This window comes from Colobus angolensis, unplaced genomic scaffold (assembly GCF_000951035.1).
Source record: "Colobus angolensis palliatus isolate OR3802 unplaced genomic scaffold, Cang.pa_1.0 Scaffold53, whole genome shotgun sequence".
Classification (NCBI taxonomy): domain Eukaryota; kingdom Metazoa; phylum Chordata; class Mammalia; order Primates; family Cercopithecidae; genus Colobus; species Colobus angolensis.
This window is the reverse complement of record NW_012118821.1, coordinates 6807687-6818586: the sequence shown is the minus strand read 5'-3', so window position 1 is coordinate 6818586 and position 10900 is coordinate 6807687. Positions and strand designations below refer to the sequence as shown.

At 39.6% G+C, this 10900-nt stretch overlaps 2 protein-coding genes across 2 annotated transcripts in view; one reads left to right on the top strand and one right to left on the bottom strand.

Moving 5' to 3' along the window:
* Window positions 1-6704, bottom strand: part of CMPK2 (cytidine monophosphate (UMP-CMP) kinase 2, mitochondrial) — a 24458-nt gene extending 17754 nt beyond the window's left edge. Inside the window, exon 1 of the mRNA XM_011960981.1 lies at window positions 6698-6704. Coding sequence (XP_011816371.1) covers window positions 6698-6704 — 7 coding nt within the window. The remainder of the gene's footprint in view (window positions 1-6697) is intronic.
* Window positions 6705-7147: 443 nt separating this feature from the next.
* Window positions 7148-10900, top strand: part of RSAD2 (radical S-adenosyl methionine domain containing 2) — a 20799-nt gene continuing 17046 nt past the window's right edge. Inside the window, exon 1 of the mRNA XM_011960946.1 lies at window positions 7148-7646. Coding sequence (XP_011816336.1) covers window positions 7304-7646 — 343 coding nt within the window. The 5' untranslated portion in view covers window positions 7148-7303. The remainder of the gene's footprint in view (window positions 7647-10900) is intronic.

Genomic DNA, 10900 nt, shown 5'->3' with positions numbered 1-10900 from the left:
GACTGACCAGGCCCTGCAGACCGTGGGCCCCCTCCCCGACCTCAACTCCTAGCTCTGACCACGCGTCCCCGCCCCTCTAATCCTGCAGAGCTGCTTTCCTGCGGGAACAGGGCACAGTTCTGGCTCTTCCCTCTCCTGTATCTTATCTCACTTGTTCACTCACTCACCTGTGCACCCACTCACCTGTGTACAAGCTTTTCCCTCTTCCCGGAATTGCCCTCTCCTTTTTGCTGACTCCAACTGGGAAGTGTCGCCCAGATTGGCACCTCGAAATCGCCTTTCACCCACCAAATTGAAGTTTCCTGCACTAAGGTGACGTGTGTCAGGATAGCACCCTCTGCCTGCCACAGTCCAGCATCAGCACTGTTGCTGCCTAACAGTGTAACTGCCAAACAGTGTGTAACAGTGTTTGCCCAGTTACATGGATATTTTATTCTGTGTTTACTCATTAACTGATGGCTTTTAAAAATGATATCAAACAAACCAAAAACAAACAAAAGGATAATATTCTCCAGGGAAACGCTCTCAAAAATTTAGAATTGAGACAAAGATTGAAAACATTAGATGAGCTGAAAGCAGTTATATTTTTTATGTCTTAATAATTTTAGACTTAAACTTGGGATTATGTTTAATTCCGAAAAAAAGTATTTTAACAAATGTGAAATATAGATAGGTGGTTGGAGTGTGGGTTAATAGGCTAAGAAGAATTAAGAGTTTAAAATTTTTTAGCTCTTTGAGAATAGAATAATTTATCAAGAGTTTCACTTTCGGACGTTTGGCTGCCATAACAAAATACCACAGACTGGGCAGCCTAAACAATAGAAAATTTATTTTCTCGAAGTTCAGGTGGCCAGAGAAGTTGGAGATCAAGTTACCATCAGGGTTTGCTTTTTCTGAGGCCTCTCTTTCTAGCGTGCAGATGGCCGCCTTCTCTCGTGTTCTCACGGCACCTTTCCTCTGTGCTTGCATCCTTGGCGTCTCCTTGAAAATCCACATTTCCTCTTCTGGAAAGGACACCAGTCAGACTGGATTAGGGCCCACCATAATGTTCTCATTTTAATGTAATCACCTATTGAAAGCCTTATTTTGAAATAAGTCATACTGTGAGGAACTGGGGATTAGGGCTGTAATATGGATTTTGAGGGACATGATATAGCCTATAACCCTCCACATATCTGGGTTAGTAGCCTCTCCTGTATCCCCCACCAAGCCTATTTGTATCCTCGGACTTTAACACTCCACAGTCACTTGCCAGTGCTCAGCTCCCACCACTGAGCACCTAGAGGGTAAGTAGGAAGACTGGCTTCTTCCTAACTTTTCTCTGAGCCTCCAACTGAAAGAAAACCTGACACACAGTTTGCCAAATGAAGCATCCTATCTTTTTTTAATCTAATTTTTCCTATTTTTCACCTACCTTTGCCCTGCACAGAGATGTAAAGTTAATAACACTGCAGTATCTGGGCTTAGTCAATATTATGTAAGTGTTGAAGATGTTGAAGATGTATCTTCATTCATGAAGAAACTTTTCTGTTAGATTTTCAAGCCCCTTCAAATTTGTAGGACAGAGACTCTGAGAGCCACAGCTGGATGTTTATATTGGCTAAACGTGTCTGTAGCAGCCCACGCTTGCAGGTGGGAAGGAGAGAAGCTGCAGGCTGGGAAGATACTTCAAAGAGGTGTCTTTAAATGAATGAATAGCACAGCTGTATCATAGGAAAAGCCATAATCTTCAACATTTACAGTATTAAACAAGAGAAAATGAAACTTTTCTAGCCATTCTGCTCCTAAGAAAGAAAGAAATAGAACAGGAGAATTAAAAATATAAATAACAATTAATAAATAATAAAATGAAAAAATAACGTTTTTGAAAAAGAACTTCGTTTTTAAAACATATTTAAACAGATGTGCTTCTAGGTAGTTTATTCAATTGGAAAAAGAAAGAAAATGCAAATCAGAATAGGAATAAATGAGATGATAGAACCACAAGTTGAAAAGGATGCCCCAAAGAGAATATTACAAACAATTCCACATTCCTAAAAGTGAATATTACAAAATAAATGATGAGCTCAGAAAATAAGAATTAATAAAATGAGCCCAGGATAGAGTGATGACTCTATGACTCTGTAACCCAAATCCTAGGCTACAAGTTAACGAAAGGGCTAAAAAACACTGAGCGACTTTCAGAGATCAGGCCTAAGTAAATCATAAGCTGCATGAAAAGAAAGTTTATAAAAGCAATTTTCTGTGCAAACAGGTTGCCTACAGTTGAAAAGAAAAGAAATCATATATGAGTCTTTCTCAGGATTAAACTTTGATGTTAAAAAAACACTGATACGGAACTTTAAAATTTGGTCCCCTGTATTAAAACAAGATTTTCTTAAAATACTGATTTGCTCTTAGTAAAATTGCAAGAGGTTTTAATTTTTAATTTGCAAATCTGTTCCCTTAACAGTAATCCTCTAAACTACAAACAGTTCCTGTTTCTGGCATATTTCCTCCTGAGATCTATATAATTTTCCTGTTTTCAGGTTGTAAATGTAGCTCTCTTTCTCTTGGTCCTTGAAAAGGTAAATTCTGTTTGCATGGCCACAGTGATAACCATCTCCTTCAACCTTTTTGTCATCTCCTGTAACTTTTTCTCTGGTTCTAATACTGCTGTCATGGCCTGATGCTAAAATGTTTATTTTGAAGATCTGGAAAACCAAAGTTTTCCTTCATTATAACTTGATTTTACACTCTTGGCTTTTCTTGATGTGTCTGAATTGTTCATGTAACCAGGAAGCTTCCTATGCTGTTCCTAAGAACCAAGGATTTCCGTGTTCAAGGTACTAGTTTTCTTGTTTACTTTTCTCTATAATAGCATAGGCTTAGAATTCTGGATACATTCTTTCTGTGCCTGATTAAATTCAAATACCTTTTGCATCAGGTTTAACCCTCAGGTTATGTGAATAGGCTTTCCATAAGGAGAAGCAATCATACTAAAGGAGGTTTGTTTCCCCTTTACCTATTAGGTAACTGGTCTAGTAAGCTTGGAGTCTGTGTTTTACTGAGATAATTCCTTTGCTTCATGTTGTTTTTATTAGGCTTTTCATTATTTAGGGAAACTGAACTTTAAAAAAGTTTAGGGTTTTCACATCCATGTAAATCTGTATTCTTTTTGAAGTCTTCTGATTATCACTTTGTTTATTTAGCAGTGACATATGATTCTGGTTAATCAAGTATTTTGAACCTTTTGACATCTTTGGCAGGTTTCCTCAATACTAAATGATTAGGCTTATTTTGCAAATCATATGGGAAGCATATCAAGTAAGAAATGGTGTTTAACTCCCTTTAAGTTATATGTATATAAATATATTACTAATATGTGTTCCAAATTGCATGAGATCTTAAAATTCCAAGATGTTATATGATATGGTTTAGATTCGTGTCCCCAGCCAGATCTCATGTTGAAATTGTAAACCTCAGTGTTGGAGGTGCAACCTGGTGGGAAGTGACTGGATCATGGGAGCAGGTCCTCATGAATGGCTTAGTACCATCAACTTGTACTGTCCTCAGGATAGTGAGTTCTTGTGAGATCTAATTGTTTAAAAGTGTGTAGCACCTTCCCCCGACCAACATCTTTCTCTCTTGCTCCTGCTCTGGCCATGTGAGACATCTTCTCCCACTTTTCCTTCCCTCATGATTGTAAGTTTCCTGAGGACTCCCCAGAAGCCAAGCGGATGCCAGCACGATGCTTCCTGTACAACCTGCATAAGCATGAGCCAATTCAACCTCTTTTCCTTATAAATGAGCCAATCTTGGGTATTTCTTTACAGCAATACAAGAATTGACTAATATATCACAATATGTGTTATCAGTCTTGAGTATGATTGTTTTGTTAAATGATTGTGTGCCACAAAAATATCTTAATTTTCTTTTAAATTTTCTTGCAATTATTTCTACATTCTTTCTTACAATTTCCTTGTAAACTCTCATCAGAGTTTTGATCATGGCTGTTCTGGATTTTTCTCATCCACAATTACTGTTTTAAATTCTTCCCTAGTAGCATTTGCAATCAGCTATAGCCCAAAATTACGAATTAAAATTAAGGAAAACAAAATAAATAACTGAAAGTGAGTAATTAAAAAGGATAATTTTATGACTTTTATTTAAAATGTTGGTTCTAAAATATTTTTTCAGATTCAAGAAATTTTTCTTTCATTAACTATAATTTACAATAATTTGGTGAAGTATACTTTTGTGAACACAAGTGGAAGCATTTACCTTTCTCCCTACTTGAGTCCTCCAAAATTCAGACACTATTTGTGAGCATTCTTATTGTATTTCTGTAAGTTCAGTAAAAATCTGCTCTCCCTTTATCAGCAGGATACTATTGGAAATACTGATTATATTACTAGGCTTTGACTGAAAAGTCATATTTAAGAAGGGTCATAAAATGCCTGGCTTCAAGAGTTCCCAGCCTTACAGTGAATGCATAAAACTTGTCACTTCCTGGTAGGCCCAATAACCTTAAGACCCTAAGTAAAATCTAAAGCCTGCCTTGATTTGGCTTCTTAGCCTCTAGAGGTTCTAAAACCTAAAAGTTCCTGTATGATTAATGTGGAGAGAAAAAGTCATATTCTTAAGAAAAACTAACATGCACCTATTATTAGGTTAAAGCCCTGTGCCCTGCTTTCAAGTTCTGGTTTTCTACCTGCAGACTGGGCTGGATCCTGAATTCTCCTAATTTCTTACAATATGTGGCTACAATTAAACCCTGATAAAGTTTACCAGCCCTCTTCCCGCAAGCAACACTGTAGAGCCTCTCAGGACATTTCCCCCACTCGAATTACTCAACCAGGGGAATCAGGTAGTAAGATCGGAGAAAACTCATCAGAGCTCTGGTCAACCCTGGGGCTACTCTGTCCATCCTTAACCCCAGCAAGCTTTCCATGGACCCTCCCCGGGGTTCTGAATTCATCCAGATGGTTGGGGTAGCCACCCAGCCTATGACGGTTCCTAATCTTCACCTATTCTTTTCCAACTAGTACCCCTCACGGGCAGTTGTTTTCCTCTGGGCTTCCACACACTTCCTAGGAAGGGACTTCTTAGAAATATTCCCCGCCCATATTTTATTCTCCCAGAAAGGAGAAGTAATACTTGAGTTATCCTCACCAGGAGATTTTGCCACGGAAATACCTTTTACCCAAATTCCCATCTATTCAGTTATCCCCACCAGCACTGCCTACCCTGTTCTCTAACAGTTATAATCCAACACTGATGATAACTCCTCAGATTATAAAAATAATAGTTGTTGATACTCTCAAGGATATAATTCATCTAGAAGGGTTAACCCTAGAAGGAGCTAGATTAGGAAGGTTTTTTGGGTCCCAATTTAAACTAGATTCTGCTTGGAATTCATAAAGGTTCGGAAACCCTTCCTGAACTGTTCACAGAATTGCCTGCTCCACCACCCAAGTGATCAGAGTGCAACAGAGGTCCATAGACTCCCTTGCTCATGTGGTCCTAGACAAACACATTGCTTTAGACTCTCTCCTCCCTGCACAGAGTGATGTTTGTGCTGTTGCTGCCACTTTCTGCAGGGTAAATACTTCCAGGCAGGTTGAATTTGGAACATGTAAGATCTTAAGGCTAGCCAAATCTCTGAAAAACAGCTTCAAAAAGCCTCCTGGCTGGACTTTCTAGGTTAAGTTTCTGATCTCCAGATATTTCCAGCTGGCTTCCCCTGCAGCAGGGTTCCTTCTGCATGCCACCCTACAAGTCTTGATCCTCCTCCTGTTTGGGCTAAGCATTTGGCGCCTCTTTAAGATTTTCCTAGCCTATTTTAACAGATGCCTGCAAGAGACCCTCACTAGAATCGTGCTGACCTAACCTTTGAGACTTCAAACTTTCTCCAGCCAGAAAGGGGAACCAAGTTAACCCAAAAGAATTTGACTCAAATTTAACAGGTCCTGTATGCCTCTCATGATCACATGTGTATGCAGAAGTGAGATCTAGCAAAAAGTGATTTTCAATTGTGCAAGACCATGGCATGAGAGTTTAAGTATAAACTTTGGGCTGAGATTTCAAGGACCTGAGATATATCTACTGTTGAATATTTGGTAATCATTAAGCAGACAATTTTGGAGATGTTAAATGTTAAGTTAAACATGTTTAATGTTTTATTTTAAGTAAAATAAGTCATTTCTGTTTCAATTCAGAATATGACAGTATCAGAATAACAGGAGCTAACCCTAACTGAACACTTAAAGTTTGCCAGGCAAACTTCATTTCTCTGGATTTCACAAAAATTGGCAGTTTTACTCTGCACAAAAATCACATGAGATATGTGGCGTTGCTGATAAAGAAATAGAAATCCAGAGAAATGAAGTCACTTACTCAAAGTCACCCAGCTACATGATTTGTGGCTCTGGAAGTTCAGCTACTAGGACTCTTCCAGCTTTCTACAGGTGTCACGAAAGCACAAGACCACACACACACAGCTCTGATGGAAGAGGGCTAAAAGGAAGATTTCAGTAAAAAGGTCAACAAGGCTTTCTAAGAAAACTGTAAAGATAAATAAACGATGGGTTGCAGTAATTCTCACCATCTAGGAAGCATCTTAGAAAAGCACTGGATTTCCTCTAACTAAAAACATCTATAAAAAATGATATCAAAATACAGGAAGATGTAAATACCTAAATTTTAACACTGTTACCTTGCATACGTTAGGCTGAATAGCTAATGGAATAAGACATAAATTCAATTTTGTTCCATGCATTTTTACTGTCATCTGAAAGGGGTCTTGAGGTGAATGATCCTGTACTCATCCTCCACCAGCCAATCAGTCTGTTTATTATTTGGCTCTAAAAAGAAACTTTTCCTGAGGACCACCCCCCCACCATGATGGAGCAAACCTATTACTTGGTTATGTCAAGAGAAAGCAATGCAACAAGTACAAAGCGTGCTGATCAATGCGCCTGTGTCTGTCTCTATCAGACAGAAAGCTAGATATTGATAGAGACTACTATCCTCATCTGTAACTACATCAAGCTAGAGAGACCGTTATAATACAAGTGGTCTGAGGCAGCCGTGAGTAGAGAAACCAGGAATGCTGGTCCCGATCTCTAGTCTTCAGTCTTGGCCCTGTTTCAACTTTCACTTTCATATGTGGAAAAATCGAAACTCTAACTCAGCTGAGTGTTAGTCAAAGAAGGTGTGTCCTGCTCCCCATGACAGGTTGCTCAGAGACTGCTGATTTCCACCCCTATATAAAGAGAGTCCCCAGCATACAGGGACTGCTCTGCTGCAGGCATCTGCCACCATGTGGGTACTCACGCCTGCTGCTTTTGCTGGGAAGCTCCTGAGTGTGTTCAGGCAACCTCTGAGCTCTCTGTGGAGGAGCCTTGTCCCGCTGTTCTGCTGGCTGAGGGCAACCTGGCTGCTAGCTTCCAAGAGGATAAAGCAGCAGCTGGTCCAGAGAGAGCCAGATGAGACCAAAGAGGAGGAAGAGGACCCTCCTCTGTCCACCACCCCAACCAGCGTCAACTATCACTTCACTCGCCAGTGCAACTACAAATGCGGCTTCTGTTTCCACACAGCCAAAACATCCTTTGTGCTGCCCCTTGAGGAAGCAAAGAGAGGACTGCTTTTGCTTAAGGAAGCTGGTGAGTCTATGGTCCCAGACAGAAATCAGGATTCTCAACCATTGGGCAGTGGGGTAAGGCGAGAAGGGGCTGGGGGCATGCACAAGCTGGTGAGCTGCTCCAAAACTCAAGGTCACCATTTGCCATTGCACGGTGAGCATGTTGTTCTAGGAGAAAATAATTCAGTGAATTTTGGAGTGGGCACCTAGTCCTTCCTAAATCACAGAGTTGGCCTGGAGCAGGGGATTTGTGGAGCAAACCTGTCCCTCCTGCCACTTGGAAGCGAGCAGGGGTCTATGCAAAGGGCAGGTCCCTGTTACACTCGGTGTTTGGAAAGAGGCGGTTTGGGAAGTTTGTACCACTTTCTGAGTGTGCCCACAACACTAATGAATTTGGGTTTTCTAGAAACAGTTATTAATAATTAGGAAAGTTGGAAACAAAAAACAAAAACTTTGATGTAAAAACAGCAGTGGTTGAGTCTTATATTTGAGTTTGTGTATATTCTTTTAAGAGGAAGCTTTACAATTTTTTTAGTAAATATGTCAAGGACTTAGCTCTCAAGAATGCTTACTGAGTATCACCACGTTAGTAACTGGCAGCATCTTGGAGAGTACTCAGCATGTGACCTTCAAATGCAACATCTTCCACTCCAGATCTGTTCTTCCTTCCATCCTTGTCTTCCTGTCTTTCTTAGAGTACCTTCTCAGCTAGTAACTTCAGCAACATCTCTAGCTTCTTTCCCTCCTTATTTAACTTTTTAACGAAAGCATAGCATACATGCACCAGATTACACATATTCTGGGTGTGCATCCTGATGAATTTCACAAAGCAGTCACACTCATTTTCTCCAAACACCAAAATCGTTAAGACAGTGGTCATATTGTTGTCTCTTCCTAGAATGTCTGTCCTCAAATCTTTGTTGATGAACTTTCAAAGCTCCTTTGAATTCTCCTTGGTTCTCTGCAGCCATAGTTATGCCCTTTACTTTTCACTTGTGAACTCATGGCACTTGCTACAAATGTGTCTTGCAGCTTTTTAAAATGTACTATTTTGTTCAGTTTTTTTTTTTTAAATATCTGGTTCCTCAAATTGCATTCCAAGGTTGAATTTTACCCTCCTGTGTATCTTCATGCCTGGCAGAATGTCTAGAATGTAATAGAGGCTTAAGAAATGTTTTAGATAAATGAACGAATGCATGAGTGAATGAATAAGGAGACATGTCGAGTGAAATTTCAACTTTCATTCAGAAGGCCAGGGTTTGAGTTTCTGCTCTAACATTTACTAGACTTGTCAAGACATTTAGCTTTTCTGAGTATCAGTTCCATGATCTTTAAAATTATCTTTAGATAATAATGATAACTGATAAACCAATCTCAAAAGTTGGTACAAGGCACAAACAAGGGAATGTTCATGTATTTTGTCATAAAAGATAAATTATTAATAGTTATAATTAATACTTTTATGTAATATCCTCTTGTTTTAAGTAAATAAAACCAAAGGTAATTGAAATGCTTACAGGATAATGTAGGTTGTATTTTCCTGTAAGAGAGATTTCTAGATAATGGAGGAAACCTAACTTTTTGGTTGTAAGAATTAAAGAAAGAGGAAAGAAACACAAAAGGTGGCTCCTCAGTCAAGGACAGGTTTATTTTAGAGAAAACAAACCTGAGAGGGGCTTGTGACTGAGTTAGGTCAGAGCCCATTTTCTTACAGACCAAGAGTTTTAAGGATTTAGGGTGGGAGAGTTTATTAGAGGCTTGGACTGCTTCTGTTTCTCTCTGTTGTGCTTATCTGGGAGGGAGAATTGTGTGTCTGTTACCATACATCTTCCTGCAGCTGCAGGCATACCCACCCTAAATCTGCTTTTAGCTTCCCTATCTTAGAGCACTGAAGAGAAACGAATGTGCTTATTAAGGCCCACTGTTTTACTGGGGCCCATTGTATGAGAATGAAGTTTGACAGTTACCTAAGAGATTTCCCCTCAACCTCCCTCTGTGCCGGAGCTGTCTTATCTGTGTTTTACTGTCTGCTCTTTTTGGCTGCTTGTAGTTAGAAGAGAAGTGACTTCCTTGAAATGCATAAGGCTAGAAAGGGAGCTGGAACTTGAAGTGATAGTGTTTGTCTGAGATGATGATGTTCCTGCTCTGTCAGTGGTAATTAAAGGTTTAAATTTACATTGAAATTTAAATTTTAATGTATATTTTATATATTGTATTTAAAATTAAAATTTACTATTCTGGCTAAAGATGCTTCTACAATATACTATTTACTTTCCTGGCTTTTAAACTGTTTTGAAATTCTATTCAGAAAGACTGAATAGAATTAAAAATAATGAGCATCAGATCTGGGCTGTAATATGATCACTCGTGCATGTTAACACTATTGTAAATCAATTACTCCTTGTCTAAGATCTTAACTGTGCCTCTAAATTCTATTCCTTCCATTTCCTTATTCTTCCATCCCTTCTAAATATAGTCCTCAAAATTGTTAGCAGTTCTGTGCCACTGGCGAGGCCCCTGTCTTACTTTCTACAGTTTATCTGCCGCTACATCACCACACTACTTAGGTAATTATGTTTTATTTGGTTTTCGGGTTATAATGAGTGTCACTCAAGCTGCCTCCCAGCATGATGGATCATAAATAGGTGGTATAATGTCTCACTGTCCAATCATAGAGACGTCTGATCATGAAAGGGGGCACTAAAACTCACTCACAGATACTGTTTTGTCTACCATAAACCAAAACTGTCCCAGGCACACCAGCCTGGAGGCTTCTCTACTTACAAAGACTCCAGGCTTTGGAGTCTAGGCATGTACCTTAGCTCTACTTTTCTCTAGTCTTATGATTTTCAGCAAGTTGTTTAACCTTTCTTGGCTTCAATTCTTGCACTAAAAACCAGATAATAATTCCTTCCCTATGGGTTATTTAAGGGTTGAAAGCTTTAACCATATTACGTTGGGTGATGTATGGTGAGTCCAGGTACAGATTAAGTGAGACCAAAAAGAGGTTTGCACAGGCTCATTCTCCTAGAACGCAGGCAGGCAGGTGTATGACGCATAGGTCTGTCCTTCTAGAATGCAGACTGGCAGGTGTATGGCACAAAGGCCCATCTTCCTAGAATGCAGGCAGGCAGGTGTGTAACGCATAGATCCATCCTCCTAGAATGCAGTCAGGTGGGTGTATAATGCACAAGCCCATCCTCCTAGAACACAGGCAGGCAGATGTGTAACACACAGACCCCATCCTCCTAGAATGCAGGCAGGTGGATGTGTAAC